The sequence below is a fragment of the Salvelinus alpinus genome, chromosome 1 (assembly GCF_045679555.1).
Source record: "Salvelinus alpinus chromosome 1, SLU_Salpinus.1, whole genome shotgun sequence".
Taxonomy (NCBI): Eukaryota; Metazoa; Chordata; class Actinopteri; order Salmoniformes; family Salmonidae; genus Salvelinus; species Salvelinus alpinus.
In genome coordinates, this window is record NC_092086.1 from 98,188,496 (window position 1) to 98,205,451 (window position 16,956).

Here is a 16,956-nt window from a genome sequence, read left to right on the forward strand (position 1 = left end):
AATCTTTATAACAAGGTACGATTGAGTCTTGGGAAGCGCAGCCAATCTCAGTTTAGCCAAAGGCTTCCAATACGAAGACACAAGGGGTGTGTTTACACAGGCAGCCCAGTTCTGATATTTATTCCACTAATTTGTCTTTTGAACAATCACATCAGAAATTTTTCCGATCTGATTGGTCAAAAGACCAATTAGTGAAAAAAAGATCAGAATTGGGCTGCCTGCGTAAACACAGCCACAGAGATGCACACGCACATCCACGTTTTCCACAGCAGTACAATTTTCATGAAGTTATTAGATTACTTTAGGGCAGTGATGGGCAACTTTTTTGAAGACCCTGGGATCAATTTCCCAATTATACATTTTTTGGAACTTAGTCGGGGTCTCAACTTACGAGTTAGAATAGTAGGTAAGGTGCAATTTTGAAATTTGATTGTGCATCAGCAGTTTTACTGATAGTTTAGCGGCCGGCTATCTAAATATCATGGTCGAATTACTGGCTGGGGGGACCCCATTGATTTTGTTAGTCACTTTCACTCAGATATCATTTAGAAAATTGAAAATATTTCTCTCCACCCTATGGAAAAATGTGTAGAATTGCAGGAAATTAGCTGTAAAACAGCTTATTTTCCTCTCCACCTCATGACAAAATGAGTGTGGTATGTTTGTGGGTACGCAGAACTGCGAACAACTGCAGCCCCTCATGATGAGTTTAGATTTTTTGTGGCCCCCACCCCCATCAAAGTTGCCCATCTTTCCTTTAGGGGATTGTGCTTTAATGAGATCTGCATGTTGGAGTAGTGTCATGCGCCACACAGACAAACATACCATGACATCAGCTTACACACTCCCTTCACACCAAATGCCCACGACACCAACACACTGAGATCTAACTCTTACCAAGCGTTTCAATTGACTTAATATATTAGACAAAACACTTTCCTGTACTAAAGTCTTCGATAAAGCGACAGGTTTTGTGCTCAAATCTGTATTTTGTGCCACAGCTGTACAGATCCAATAAAATCCTCCCAATTGCATCCTGCTGAGTTTCTACAAGCAGCTATACTGACTGTCCCACATCCATAAATCAGGCTTGTTGCCTGGCCTGATTAACTGGTTGTATAAAAGTATTCTCAGACAAATTGGCAAGTTTTCCACTCTAATCAGACTTGTGCCACCCTGCACTGACAGCACAGGAAAATAGAATGTTAGCATAATTGACATAGTTCTGTTAGAAGATGAAAGAGGATGTCTGAATGAGAGTTCAGTGAGGATACAGGGACGTTAGTAGGTGTGTGTGGATGAGGAGACAGAGCAACAGAAACTTGTGTGTTGCTTTTGGAGACCACCTGCTGCTTTTGCAGACTAAATAACTAGTGCAGCCATAATTTATGACACCCAAGTGGTAACACAATTCTGGGGAACTGAGACAGTGATGGAGTGTGTGTGTGCTCGTGTGTGTGTGGTTTGGGAGTGGGACTGACCTTGGCTTGACTGCTGATACTTTATTTGTTCGGCTGATGGGACCAGTAGAAGAGGTTGTGGTGGTCTCCTCAAACGGGTTATTTGAAGAGTTGTCATCACATGAAGTGGTAGGAGAGACTTCCTCAAAAGGATTATTGCACACGATGGCCTCTGCCTCTCTATTCTGCTTCATCTGTTGTTCAACTTTGTCCAACTTTACCCTCACCTCCTCATGCCTTCTCTTTTCCTCCATCTGTGCATTCCTCTTTTCTTCCTGTCCTCTCAACTCCTCTTTTTTCATATTTTCTTTCGCCTCCATCCGTTTTCTCTGCTCCTCATCTCTTCTCTCCTCTTCCCTTTCTTCTTCAAGCCTCGTTCCTTCTTCTTCTTCCTTTCTCAACATCTGCTCTATTCTCCTTATCCTTTCCTCCTCATTCCTCATCTTCCTCTGCTCTTCTTCCTTTCTCCACATATCATCCTCCTCTGCCCTCCTTAGCCTTTCTTCCTTTTCCCTAATCTTCCTCAGCTCTTCCTCCTTTCTCAGCCTATCTTCCTCTTCTCTCTGAATTCTTTCGTCCTCCTCCATCCTCTTTATCCCCATTTCCTCTCTCAGCCAATCTTCCTCTGCAGTCTTCCTCACTCTTTCTTCCTCCTCCCTCATTCTGCTCTCCTCCTTTCTCAGCCTATCCTCCTCTCTCTTAATTCTTTGTTCTTCCTCCTCAAGCCTCCTCCTCCTTTCTTCCTCCCTCAGCCTATCCTCCTCTCTCTTCATTCTTTCTTCTTCAGCCTCTCTCTTCATTCTTTGTTCTCCCTCCTCAAACCTCCTCCTTTCTTCCTCCTCCCTCACTCTGTCCTCCTCTCTCTTCATTATTTCTGCTTCCGCCTCAATCCTCCTCTTCTTTTCTTCTTCCTCCTCCCTCAGCCTATCATCCTCTCTCTTCATTCTTTCTTCTTTATCCTCTCTATTCATTCTTTCTTCTTTATCCTCTCTCTTCATTCTTTCTTCACCCCTCCTTTCATCTTCTTCCTCCTCCCTTATTTTTCTCAGTATATCCTCCTGTTCCCTCCTTAGTCTTTCTTCCTCCTCCCTCATCTTCCTCTCCTCTTCCTCTCTTCTTTGCATATCCTCCTCCTCCTGTTCTCTCCTAATCTGTTCTTCCTCCTTAATCCTCTCATCTTTCTCCCTCTTCAATCTTTCCTCCACCTCCCTCATTTTCCTCTTGTCCTCCTTTCTCAGTATATCCTCTCTCCTCATTCTTTCATGTTCATCTCTCATAATTCTCTCCTCTTCTTCCCACCTCTCTTGTTCCTCCATTTCTCTCGTTTTCTCCTCTAACCTCCACTTTTCCTGGTCTTCCTTCCAAACCCTGTCCTCTCCCTCCACCTTCAGTCTCCTCTCCCCCTGTTCCTCTTCTAGCCTTATTTCTTCCCCCTCCTCCGTAATCCTGCTTTTCTCTTGTTCCTCCTTCCTTATCCTCTCTTCCTCGTCTAACTTCTTACTCTCCTGCTCTTCCTTTCTCGTCCTCTCCTCATCCAACATAACCCTCTCTTCCTCCTCTGCCCAGCTCGAAGGCTGCTTCAGGGCCCTGAAAGAGTCCATGGAGGTGCCAGAGCTCTTACGACCCTGGGCCTTGCGCAGGTCTTCCATGGAGCCATGGCCTGAGCTGGCCAGGCTAAAGTTGGAGCCGGTGCGGGCGCTCCGGGGCTGGGGCTCCTCTGTGTACATGTGAGTGCCATTGATGCACAGGTTACTCTGCTCTGCAAGCGGGGCAGGAATCTTAGAGCGCCCTAGGGACAGGGAACTGCCTGTGCGCTTATGGGTCTGAAACGTGAATTTATTTTTACCTTTGGATGAGAAAGAAACGGGGAAAGGTTAGATCTGCAAACACATACTGTGTAACATAAGCGTTTTCAAATAGATAATGCTGCTATATTTTCAACTGAATGTACAGCCTGTGATGATCCTCACCGTCAGAGGAGTCCACATTGAGGCCTGTGGAGCGGCTGCCACTCAGTGAGGACTTCTTCTCAGGCAGAGGGCCCAGGACAGACATAGACTGAGACAGTCCATGACGCTGCAGGTTAGACTTGGGAGAAAACAGAGACTTCAGCTTGTTTTTCTTGTTTTTCTCTCCTTTGTCTGCACCCCCCTTCCCTACCCCCTCTCCCTCCCCCTCGCTGTCCGTCAGAACCTGGGTGAAGGACGGTACCACGGCAGACGCAGTGTCCGACAGACCCTCCTTTTTGCCTCGCACCTTGTCCTTGAACTTTCCCAGGCGGGAGCGTGGCTTGTCTGTAGCAGAGAGGTCAAACATGCTGGCTGTCATGTTATTCTTCATAAACTGGATGTCCACCTGCACCTCTCCCTGGTCTTTGTCTGGCTTGCCTGCCTTGTCCAGCAGTTTATGCCATCTGTCGAGAGAAAATCTGTATTATTTATCAAAAAACTTCAACCGAATATAGCTGGTATAAAATAAATGCTGTTCTTCTCCAAGAGATGTCACAAGAATTAAAGGTGTAAGTTAATGAGGCAGGGAAAAAATAATCAACATAATATTTTATTTTTCAGATGCCTGCTGTCTCCTCCAGGGGTTCATGGCCATTGAAAATAACTTGTGAGCTCAGAAATAACTTGACATATGTAGGCATTAACCACTTCTTTTCAGATAACACACACTGTTCAGACTGATCTGTCTGAATAATCCCAGTCTGAAAGCAGAGGAAGGCTGAGGATCCAATAACGTATATTCACCTGCCTCTGGGCCTCCCCTCCAGCTATAAAAAAAGACAGTGTCTACATGTTGATAGCTTTTCACAAATAAAGAACGCTTTCACCCCTAGCATAGCTTTATTTAAGGATGCTATTTTTTTCCCTTTTTGTTGCAGGGTTCCAAGGGTTTATCATAACCAAGTGAATAATTCCAGTAAGTAGGGGCTGATGCCATTTTTCCTTTTACTGTTTAGAGTTCCTCCATGGAAACGGTGATCAGTACAGTAGCTCTCTCTGAATTGGCCCAAGGGTGGAGGGACCAGCGGAAATGACTGATGATGCGGTGAGTGTTCTGGAGAGTCAGTGTTTGGGCAATAATGATTCATACTAAATGTTCACCAGCAGGAACATTATGTATTTCATTCTATTTCTATCACTGTGCCGTCCTAATAAATTGTTGTCACTACTCTGTTAAGACTGAATACCATGCCTTAAAACACTAATGTACAATAAAAGGCTACTAAAAGGGGGAACCGGGTTCCAGGAGTGAAATAATTTTGCAATGTAAAATTGAATTGATAGATTACATTAGAGGGTTCTGAGTGATTTTTCCCCACCCCTGCTACATGCTATCAAATCAAATGTATTTATATAGCCCTTCTTACATCAGCTGATATCTCAAAGTGCTATGCATGCTAAATACTGTGGGAGTCAATTCCAATCAATTTAGGTTCATATTTAATTAATGACTTTAGAAATCCCCAGGCATTTGTCTATTTATGAATGTGGTTCACAAAATAGAAAATTAGAATACCATAAATATAATTCCTCTATGCCTAAAGTCTGTTTCATTTAGTGGTTCACTTGTACAGAAGATTCCTTTTGAGGATATGAAGGTCAAAGTACAGAGACTCACATTGTTAGAATTCTTCAACAAAGATAATTCTTCACGCTGACTGGTTCAATGACCCTCAATAAATCACTATTGTATAAAACATCAAACAAGAGGGGTTAGTCTGTCTGTCTGTATTCTACATGTCATTATGTTATTTTAGAAGGTACATACATCTGTCAAAACAATCACTAATTTATAGTTTGGAACTGAACAATTAAGAGCTGAGGCAGCAGTAAAAGTCTCTGTCAAGCAAAACCCATAAGGCCTGAGGTTGTCTGTTCCTCAAACTCTTTCCTGAAAAAACAACCCAGTTGAAGTCGAGGGAAATGAAAAAGGACGAGGACAGGAAGAGACAGCTAGGGGCTTTAGATCTGCAAGGTTAGGGTGTGTGTGTGTGTGTGTGTGTGTGTGTGTGTGTGTGTGTGTGTGTGTGTGTGTGTGGCAATGAGTACCCTCTTGGAGGTTACAAAAACAAAATTAACAATGAACACAATGCCGTGACTGCAGCTTCTTATCTTCAGTGAAGCACTCAATGTGAATCCAAACAGAAAGGCAATGAAAGAGACTGGCTACTCACAGAATGACAAATGTGATGAATCATTGAATGGGGTGAGAGAGAGCATCAACTCACTCCATCACTATTACTGCAGCTGTGTTTTAGAGAGGACCGAATGGGGAAAGGTAGCACAAGGTAAGTAGGGGTGGCAGCTGGGGTGGCAGGTAGCCTAGTGGTTAGAGCATTGGGCCAGTAACTAAAAGGTTGCTGGTTCGAATACCCAAGGAACATAACCCTTATTTTCTCCAGGGTCACTATACTACTATGGTTAACCTTGTAGAACAACACATTTACCGAGACCTATCTGCTGTGTGACAATAAAACACATATGTTATATATTTCTTTATTGTCCATTGCTGTTATTAATTCACGGGAAAGATAGAGAAATACATTTGGGAATTGTACAACAATCCAAAAACAAAGCGGTCAGGCTTGCTCAACCTGTCCCTCTATTGAGTCAATTACTGTGCAATGTACAGAGAAATTACAGAATTGATGGACATTACTATATGTCCTAGCTGTCATTACAATCCCTTGCGAACTGACGACACATATACATTTTTGTAAGTGCTATGAGAAATATTTTGAGCATTACATCGCTGCGATGGAGACTGTATGAGAGAAATGTGAAAGATGTCACACACACACCTCCTCAGTCCTCACTTAACAACTTCTTATGGCTGCAATCCCAGTAACGGAATCGATATGACAACAGCCAGTGAAAGTGCAGGGCACCAAATTCAAAAAACAGAAATCTCATAATTAAAATTCCTCAGACATACTTGTGTCTTATACCATTTTAAAGGTAATCTTGTTGTTAATCCCACCAAAGTGTCCGATTTCAAATATGCTTTTCAGCGAAAGCACTACAAACAATTATGTTAGGTCACACCAAACCACAATAAGCACAGACATTTTTCCAGCGAAAGATAGCAGTCACAAAAAGCAGAAATATAGCTAAAATTAATCACTAACCTTTGATGATCTTCATCAGATGACACTCATAGGACTTCATATTACACAATACATGCATGTTTTGTTTGATAAAGTTCATATTTATGTAAAAAAAAATCTGAGTTTACATTGGCGCGTTACATTCACTAGTTCCAAAATCATCAAGTGATTTTGCATAGCCACATCGTTTCAACAGAAATACTCATCATAAATGTAGATGATAATACAAGTTATACACATGGAATTATAGATATACCTCTCCTTAATGCAACCACTGTGTCAGATTTCAAAAAAACTTTACGGAAAAAGCAAACCATGCAATAATCTGAGACGGAGCTCAGAACAAGAGTCAAATTAGCCGCCATGTTGGAGTCAACAGAAACCAGAAATTACATGATAAATATTCCCTTACCTTTGATGATCTTCATCACAATGCACTCACAGGAATCCCAGGTCCACAATAAATGCTTGATTTGTTCGATAATGTCCGTTATTTATGTCCAATTAGCTACTTTGGTTAGCGCGTTTGGTAAACAATTCCAAAGTCACAAAGCGCGTTCACTAAAACGTGACGAAATGTCCAAAAGTTCCGTAACAGTCAGTAGAAACATGTCAAACGATGTATTGAATCAATCTTTAGAATGTTGTTAACATACATCTTGAATAACGTTCCAAGCGGAGAATTAGATTGACTTCAGAAGAGCGGTGGAACAGAGGTCCTCCTCATGTGAATGCGCATGTGAAAGCATGGTCAGCTCGTGGCAGACCTGACTAATTCCTGTCTCCTTCGGCCCCCCTTCACATTAGAGTCATCAGACAAAGTTCTATTGACATCTAGTGGAAGCCGTAGGAAGTGAAAACTCATCCATTTCTCGCTGTAATTTCAATTGGAGCTTGGTTGAAAATCTACCAGCCTCAGAAAAAATTCAAACAGGAAGTGGAACTTCTCAGGTTTTTGCCTGCCATATGAGTTCTGTTATACTCACAGACATAATTTAAACCGTTTTAGAAACTTCAGAGTGTTTTCTATCCAATGCGAATAATAATATGCATATATTAGCAACTGGGACTGAGGAGCAGGCAGTTTACTATGGGCACCTCTGTGCACCTTTCATCCAAGCTACTCAATACTGCCCCTGCAGTCATAAGAAGTTAACATACATCTTGAATAACATTCCAACCGGAGAATTACATTGACTTCAGTTGAGCGTTGGAACAGAGCTGCCTCTCACGTGAACGCGCGTGGTCACCTCATGGCAGTGGTTACTCATTCCTGTCTCCTTCGGCCCCCCCCTTCACAGTAGAGTCATCAGACAAAGTTCTATTGACTGTTGGCATCTAGTGGAAGCCGTAGGAAGTGAAAACTCATCCATATCTCGCTGTAATTTCAATGGGAGCTTGGTTGAAAAACTACCAGCATCAGAAAAAATCCAAACAGGAAGTGGAACTTCTCAGGTTTTTGCCTGCCATATGAGTTCTGTTATACTCACAGACATAATTCAAACCGTTTTAGAAACTTCAGAGTGTTTTCTATCCAATACTAATAATATAATGCATATATTAGCAACTATGACTGAGGAGCAGGCCGTTTACTCATCCAAGCTACTCAATACTGCCCCTGCAGCCATAAGAAGTTAATGTGGGTGTGTCCATGAGTAAACAAGTGATTTGTTTATGTAACACCTCTCCCTTATGAGAGAGTCCATTGAGTCTAAAAATACTGATCCAGCATGGAATATTAGGCAGCTTCACACACCCTGTTACTGAGTGACTGAATTCCCCCCAAATACTCATTCTGTCCTACTCCTCCCTGCTAGTTTGTGGAATACTGTGCCAGAACGTCAGGGAAAGACATGCCTGCTCCTGGAATTTACCTAGGGGTCACATCGCTTACAGAAAAACGACATGCTTTCACGTGGAATATTACGACTTCACATTAAATTTAACATGATAAATTATGTGAAAATGTGTTTTTGGAACACTTCATGTGACAACATTTTTCACATGTGTAGTTTCATGATATCACATGTTGCTTTACATGTTGTCACATGGTATCACATTAACTTCACATGTGATCATATGAAAACATGTGTTTTTGGAACACTTCACAAAAGGGATAGCAGTCACAACTGTTACATTGTAGTAGCTGAGTAGTTACAGTACCAGTCAAAAGTTTGGACTCACCTACTCATTCAAGGGATTTTCTTTATTTTGACTATTTCCTACTTTGTATAATAATAGTGAATGTATCAAAAATTATTAAATAACACATATGGAATCATGTAGTAACCAAAAAAAGTGTTAAAATATATTTGTATTTGTTTATGTTTGAGATTCTTCAAAGTAGCCACCCTTTGCCTTGACAGCTTTGCGCACTCTTGGTATTCTCTTAACCAGCTTCATGAGGTAATCACCTAGAATGCATTTCAATTAACAGGTGTGCCTTGTTAAAAGTTCATTTGTGTAATTTATTTCCTTTTTAATGAATTTGAGCCAATCAGTTGTGTTGTGAGGTAGGGATGGTATACAAAAGATAGCCCTATTTGGTAAAAGACCAAGTCCATATTATGGCAAGAACAGCTCAAGTAAGCAAAGAGAAACGACAGTCCATCATTACTTGAGGACATGAAGGTCAGTCAATGAGGAACATTTAAAGAACTTTGAAAATTTCTTCAAATGCAGTCGCAAAAACCATCAAGCGCTATGATGAAACTGGCTCTCATGAGTTACCTCCGCTGCAGAGGATAAGTTCATTAGAGATACCAGCCACAGAAATTGCAGCCCAAATAAGTTCAAGTAACAGACACATCTCAACATCAACTTTTCAGAGGAACCTGCGTGAATCAGGCATTCATGGTCGAATTGCTGCAAAGAAACTACTACTACTAAAGGACACCAATAAGAAGAGCCTTGCTTGGGCCAAAACACGAGCAATGGACATGAGACCGGTGGGAATCTGTCCTTTGGTCTGATGAGTCCAAATTTGAGACCGGCGTGTCTTTGTGAGATGCAGAGTAGGTGATCGGATGATCTCCACATGGGTGATTCCCACCGTGAAGCATGGAGGAGGAGGTGTGATGGTGTGTTGGTGCTTTGCTGATGACACTGTCAGGGATTTATTTTGAATTCAAGGCACACTTAACCAGCATGGCTCCCACAGCATTCTGCAGCGATACGCCATCCCAACTGGTTTGCGCTTAGTGTGACTATCATTTGGTTTTCAACAGGACAATGACACAACACACCTCCAGGCTGTGTAAGGGCTATTTCACCAAGAAGGAGAGTGATGTAGTGCTGCATCAGAAGACCTGGCCTCCACAATCACCCAACGTCAACCCAATTGAGATGGTTTGGGATGAGTAAAACCACAGAGTGAAGGAAAAGCAGCCAACAAGTGCTCAGCATATTTGGGAACTCCTTCAAGACTGTTGGTAAAGCATTCCAGGTGAAGCTGGTTAAGAGAATATAAAGTGTGCAAAGCTGTCATCAAGGCAAAGGGTGGCTACTTTGAAGAATCGCAAATATATACACTTCCGTTCAAAAGTTGTGTCACTTAGAAATGTCCTCATTTTTTTGTGTCCATTAAAATAACATCAAATTGATCAGAAATACAGTGTAGACATTGTTAATGTTGTAAATGACTATTGTAGCTGGAGACGGCAGATTTTTTATGGAATATCTACATAGGCGTGTTATCCCATCCAAGTTAATAATTTTAATAAGGCTAACTGATCATTAGAAAACCCTTTTGCAATTATGTTAGCAATGTAAATGGAGTAGTACACTGCGTTGTACGAGATCTTCAGTTTCTTGGCAATTTCTCGCATGGAATAGCCTTCATTTCTCAGAACAAGAATAGACTGAGTTAATTCAGTTTCAAAAGAAAGGTCTTTGTTTCTGGCAATTTTGAGCCTGTAATCGAACCCACAAATTCTGATGCTCCAGATACTCAACTAGTCTAAAGAAGGCCAGTTGTATTGCTTCTTTAATCAGAACCACAGTTTTAAGCTGTAGTCATTTAACTGACGCTCTTATCCAGAGCGACTTACAAATTGGAAAGTTCATACATATTCATCCTGGTCCCCCCGTGGGGAATGAACCCACAACCCTGGCGTTGCAAGCGCCATGCTCTACCAACTGAGCCACACTACTCCCTTCACAGAACAGACAAACTGGCTCTAACCAGAATAGAAAGAGGAGTGGGAGGCCCCGGTGCACAACTGAGCAAGAGGACAAGTACATTAGTGTCTTGATTGAGAAACCTACGCCTCACAAGTCCTCATCTGGCAGCTTCATTAAATAGTACCGGCAAAAAAACAGTCTCAACGTCAACAGTGAAGAGGCGACTCCGGGATACTGGCCTTCACAGAGGCCGACATCTCCATGGTTCATGTTCCGCCTTTAGAAAAGGGAGGGCTTGCAGGTATACGCAAACACAGTTCAGAGTTAGTAAGAAATCATTTCCAGCGGCTAGTGAGAATTGGCAGTGAGGCTGTTTAAACATGACCATTAACAGTTATCTGCTTTAAGTCAAACATAATTTGTTCCACTGGATGTCATAAGGTGAATGCACCAATTTGTAAGTCGCTCTGGATAAGAGCGATTTTATGAAGCACTCAAAACGATAATCCTGTGGGATGCTGCAAAAGTTGATAGTATTGTATACAATGGCTAAGGTGGATGAACCAGGTTGTATGAGTTGGCATGGACATCCTTTGACCAGAAAAAGAAAAAATTTAGAGGCTTTGAGGAGTGCATATGAAAGTAGGTCTGGGAAGAATTCAGGTCTGAGAAAACATGTTCTGCTGAAGTTTGGCATTTGAGCTAAAGGGCAACGATAACAATAATGTCAGATGAACCTATCACTGTCACACAGCAAAAAGGGCTATCAGCCGTGGAGATCCTCAGCTCTGTCTCCAGACTGACTCCTACTCAGATTGCATGAAACCAATTACTATCATGGAGAATGCACTTTCAAGTGGAACTGACAGCATTTTAGCACCAGGACGAATATGACAAAATGTTGTTGTTTTTTAAATCTGACAAGCAAGCAAAAGATATGGTCATTTTCAAGATTTCATAAATTCTTAGAACGTTTGGGTATTACATATACTAAAGAATTTGTGGAAATTCTATAGCAAAATAGAGTGGGAAAGCGGCCGTGCATTTGGACAATTAATAGACACTGCAGTAAATAAAACATCTGTCTCATCCAGGACTGGAGTATACGCAGACCGGTGGACCATAACCAATCAGAGCTACAGTAGGCCTTATGCAAACAAGCCATTTGCACACAGGCCTGCCATCATTCACTTTGAATTGGACTGTGTGTTTACAGGCAGTTGCGACATTAGATCATTAAAACGCATTCGCCAAAAGCCACAAAAATACACCTGAATGGATTTCTGCAAATATGTCAATGCCAATTACATTTGCAAACTTTACATTCCTATTGATCAAACAACCATGAAAAAGGTAAGCTCTCTCTCTCCCTTAGTTATGCACATCAACAACAAAAAGATCAACTAATGTTAGCCAGAGAAAGATGAGCTAACATCTAACGAAGGAACATTAGATAAACCCTCAAACATTTTCAGCTAGTTGGCCTTCAAAATTGCACTGATAAACAATGGAGAATTGTAGCCTACTTGTCCTTCTGCAGCTTGCCTGCCAACAATGCATGCTTGTCTCAATTAAGCACCCAAAGCTAACTGGCTAAAGTTGGCTAGCTAGCTACTTCCAGACACAAATGAGAGAACACCTCACTCTGACCATTTTACTTGCCCTACCAGAGTTGGTTAGGCTGTTTACATGTTATCTAGAGCGTTTGTGACTAACTATTACTTTCATTGCCTATGTTTATTGACACCGGCCATAATCAGCGGATGTTGCGCGTATGTAAATTCATCAGTTATTCTGTGCTCTGGCACACTCAGATGAGAGTGCTCTGAAATCGGAGTAGATAGATAGCCAGAGTGAATTTGCGAATGCAAGAGATATGCTAACTGAATAACAGTTGTTCAAGTTTTTGCTAGCTAACCAAATGACACCTGCATCGCTAGCTGTGTATAGCCATCGAAAAACAATGAGGGGAAAATGTCAGTCACTGACCCACTCCTCGAATGACATGACATCCTCCTAGCAACTAGCTAACGTTAGGCTCTGTGTTTTTAGCTTGCTATATCAATAGATGCGCTAGCCTATTAGCCACGTTATGACTGACTTGTGATCATTGCCCTTGCTAGTTTGATTGTATTGTCATTCCAGGCCTTAGTTACATTCGTCCGTTTCTGTCAAAAATATTGAGCCATAAAGGTAATCAGAAAGATCAAGATGCAATAACCAAAGTAGACTTACTCTAATACAGTCTAAGCAAGAAGTGCTCTCCTTATACATAAAAAGACCGAGCAATATCCACTTTCAAGTGCCCCCTTCCCAGACATCAGTGTGTGTGTGCGTGCACATCACCTGCTGTTGTGTATAGCAGCTAAATAAGCTATTGGCGTAGAGACAGCTTAGTGGGATGTATACCGAACAAAAATGTAAATGCAACATGCAACAATTTTAATGATTTTACTGAGTTACAGTTCATATAAGGAAATAAGTCATTAGGCCTTAATCTATGGATTTCACATGACTGGGCAAGGGCGCTGCCATGGGTGGGCCTGGCTCCCCCCAACAGATTGAGTTTTTCCTCACAAAAGGGCTTCATTACAGAAAGAAATATGCCTCAGCAGTGCACCCCCTCAGACAATATCGCAGGTAAAGAATCCGGATGTGGAGGTCCTGGGCTGACGTGGTTACACGTGGTCTGTAGTTGTGAGGCCGGTTGGACATACTGCCAAATTCTCTAAAATGACGTTGGAGACGGCTAATGGTAGAGAAATTAACATTCAATTATCTGGCAACAGCTCCTGGACATTCCTGCAGTCAGCATGCCAATTGCACACTCCCTCAAAACTTGAGGCATCTGTGGTATTGTGTTCTGTGACAAAACTGCACATTTTAGAGTGGCCTTTTATTGTCCACAGCACAAGGTGCACCTGTTTAATCAGCTTCTTGATATGCCACACCTGTCAGATGGATTGATTATCTTGGCAAAGGAGAAATGCTCACTAACAAGTATGTAAACAAATTTGAGCTTAAAATGTGAGAGAAATATATGTGCGTATGAAAAATGTTGGGATATTTTATTTCAGCTCATGAAAGATGTGGCCAACACTTTACATGTTGCGTTTATATTTTTGTTCCGGATTATATTTCAAGAAGTTGTGAAATAAATAAGCCTGCAGCCTAATTAATAAACACCTGCTGCTCAACTCTTTAACAAAGACTTCACTTAATGTGTGAAGGAAAACAGTAACAGTTTGACCGAAGACCCAGCAGGAAAGTTGTTTATCCTTTTGCAGTATTTATTATATTATTTCAGTTAGACTGTGTTAGCAATAAACTGTACCAGCAAAGCCTTCCTAGTAATTCTACCATTGAGCAAAGAGCAATAATGAGGAAGGTCAGCCAGAGGCTTCAGTAATGCAAACCCATTGGTTAATTGGTTAGGAGAGGAGGCCTGTAATAAAATCAATGAGTTCCTTTACAGATATTCAGAAAGAGAGAGAACACTGATATGAACTAAAGACTCACGGGAGAGGCAATTAGTGAGGTATTGCCTTTGGGGACTCCCTAAAAACACGCCACTTCGATACATCTACGACCGGAAGTGACTTTTCATAGCAGGTTAGGAACATTTTCCTTAACCTAATTCTCATAACCTGCTACGACAAAGTCACTTCCAGTCATAGCTGTATCGAAGTGTATATTTGGGAATCTCGCTCATAATGGGATGTTGTGCTCCTCACATGCGCCACTGTTATGATCGGGCTAAATCAGTAGACTGCCCAGGCTGCTAAAAAAAACAGTGTCACTCAATGGGAGGGGAAGGCATGAGGAGCGAAGTAAAAAGCAACGGGAGAAAGCGCTGTTATTCCATAGGCTTGTTTCACTCTAACAACTGGTTGTTGCACCTCTGCTGGGTGAATTAACTGACAGAGTAAAACTGTGGGACAACATTTTTAGGCCTATGGCCTGCTCTTATAACTTACTACATTATAACATTTTGGTTACATGTTGAGTCAGTTGATTATTATATAATTGGAATATGGTGCAGTCCCTGTTCTTGTATAATTACAACCCCTACTGAAGACAAATATTGGTGACAAATATTGTGGCGCTCCATTATTGCCTTAGGCTATTTCAACAACTACAGTGATTCATTTTAAAAGGAATTATGGAACTAACTCCAAAGCCCTTTCTGGAGCAATCTAGAAATAGTACGGCTGTGACTATTACTGGACAGAGACTGAGAACACTCACTCAGTCTTATTACGGGATTTAACCTCGCTGAGCTCCAACAGGTTGATGACTGCTTGGCCGAGCAACTTGTCAGGTCCCACGAGAGCCCGGTGCATTACGTGGACGTGCAACGTACACTTTTCTGTGTTACCGTTGTGGAAGAGCGGCAGCTCGAACATGGCCTCTTCTTTCCACACCGGTGCCACGCTCTTCTCTGCCACCGATGTAGCGAATTTATCCTTGGCCACTTGCATGATGGCGTATGCGTCGTTGGTGCCATTTTTCCCCTTTATCCTCAGGCTTCTTGCCTGAACCACAGTTACCTGTACACTGGTCGGATACCACTGTCGGCTCTGGTCTGATAGAGACATGGCTGACACCTACGGAGGTTTAGCACGAGGAAAACCAATACCGTCTAGAAACGTTTCGGTGTGTTGAATAGAAGTAGATAAATTAGTGTACCTCGCAAGAGGAAAACTTTTACGAATGGAAAGTTGCGGAAACAGCTGAGTGGGCGTGGTATGTTGTACAGGATGTATGGCAGACTTTTGCAAGACAGGTCATTTGCTGAGCCAAGGTACTCCCCCAGATTAACGGAGCTCGATTTTGGATCGAATGCCTGAAGTGAGAAATATACCACCCACATTATGAGGAAACGTTATCCACTAGAAGAATAATATAGTATAAACGTAATATTAAAGTAGTAGGCTATTAATAAAAAGTTGGTTTTAATTTAGATTTCCTGCTGAATACTGAAATTGGTTGAATCATGGTACAGTAAAAAAAAAAGAGAAAAAAAAAGAGCGGTGGTAATCAAAATCGTGGTCACGACAAATATATTATAAACGTCCCTTTTTCAGGACCCTGTCTTTCAAAGATAATTCGTAAGAATCCAAACAACTTCACAGATCTCCATTGTAAAGGGTTTAAACACTGTTTCCCATGCTTGTTCAATGAACCATAAACAATTAATGAATATACACCTGTAGAATGGTCTTAAAGACACTAACAGCTAACAGATGGTAAGCAATTAAGATCACGGTTAGGAAAACTTAGGACACTAAAGAGGCCTTTCTACTGACTCTGAAAAACACCAAAAGAAAGATGCCCAGGGTCCCTGCTCATCTGCATGAACGTGCCTTAGGCATGCTGCACGGAGGCATGAGGACTGCAGATGTGGCCAGGGAAATAAATTGCAATGTCCGTACTGTGAGACGCCTAAGACAACGCTACAGGGAGACAGGACGGACAGCTGATCATCCTCGCAGTGGCAGACCACGTGTAACAACACCTGCACAGGATCGGTACATCCGAACATCACACCTGCGGGACAGGTACAGGATGGCAACAACAACTGCCCGAGTTACACCAGGAACGCACAATCCCTCCATCAGTGCTCAGGCTTTCCGCAATAGGCTGAGAGAGGCTGGACTGAGGGCTTGTAGGCCTGTTGTAAGGCAGGTCCTCACCAAACATCACCGGCAACAACGTCGTCTATGGGCACAAACCCACCGTCGCTGGACCAGACAGGATTGGCAAAACGTTCTCTTCACTGACGAGTTTTGTCTCACCAGGGGGGATGGTCGGATTTGCGTTTATCGTCGAAGGAATGAGCGTTACACCGAGGCCTGTACTCTGAAGCGGGATAGATTTGGAGGTGGAGGGTCCATCATGGTCTCGGGCGGTATGTCACAGCATCATCAGACTGAGCTTGTTGTCATTGCAGGAAATCTCAACGCTGTACGTTACATGGAAGACATCCTCCTCCCTCATGTGGTACCCTTCCTGTAGGCTCATCCTGACATGACCCTCCAGCATGACAATGCCACCAGCCATACTGCTCGTTCTGTGCGTGATTTCCTGAAAGACAGGAATGTCAGTGTTCTGCCATGGCCAGCAAAGAGCCCGGATATCAATCCCATTGAGCACGTCTGGGACCTTTTGGATCGGAGGGTGAGGGCTAGGGCCATTCCCCCCAGAAATGTCCAGGATCTTGCAGGTGCCTTGGTGGAAGAGTGGGTTAACATCTCA

General features: G+C 42.4%; 1 protein-coding gene across 3 annotated transcripts in view; it reads right to left on the bottom strand.

Annotated features, from left to right (window-relative positions):
• LOC139535965 (rab11 family-interacting protein 1-like) overlaps window positions 1–15,465 on the bottom strand; it is a 41,399-nt gene extending 25,934 nt beyond the window's left edge. For all 3 annotated transcript variants that reach the window (XM_071336008.1, XM_071335999.1, XM_071335991.1), the window contains exons 1-3: window positions 14,947–15,465; window positions 3,431–3,873; window positions 1,482–3,306 (exon numbers count right to left, since the gene is read on the bottom strand). In XM_071336008.1, coding sequence (XP_071192109.1) covers window positions 1,482–3,306; window positions 3,431–3,873; window positions 14,947–15,296 — 2,618 coding nt within the window. In that variant the 5' untranslated portion in view covers window positions 15,297–15,465. The remainder of the gene's footprint in view (window positions 1–1,481; window positions 3,307–3,430; window positions 3,874–14,946) is intronic.
• Between the last annotated feature and the right edge of the window lie 1,491 nt (window positions 15,466–16,956).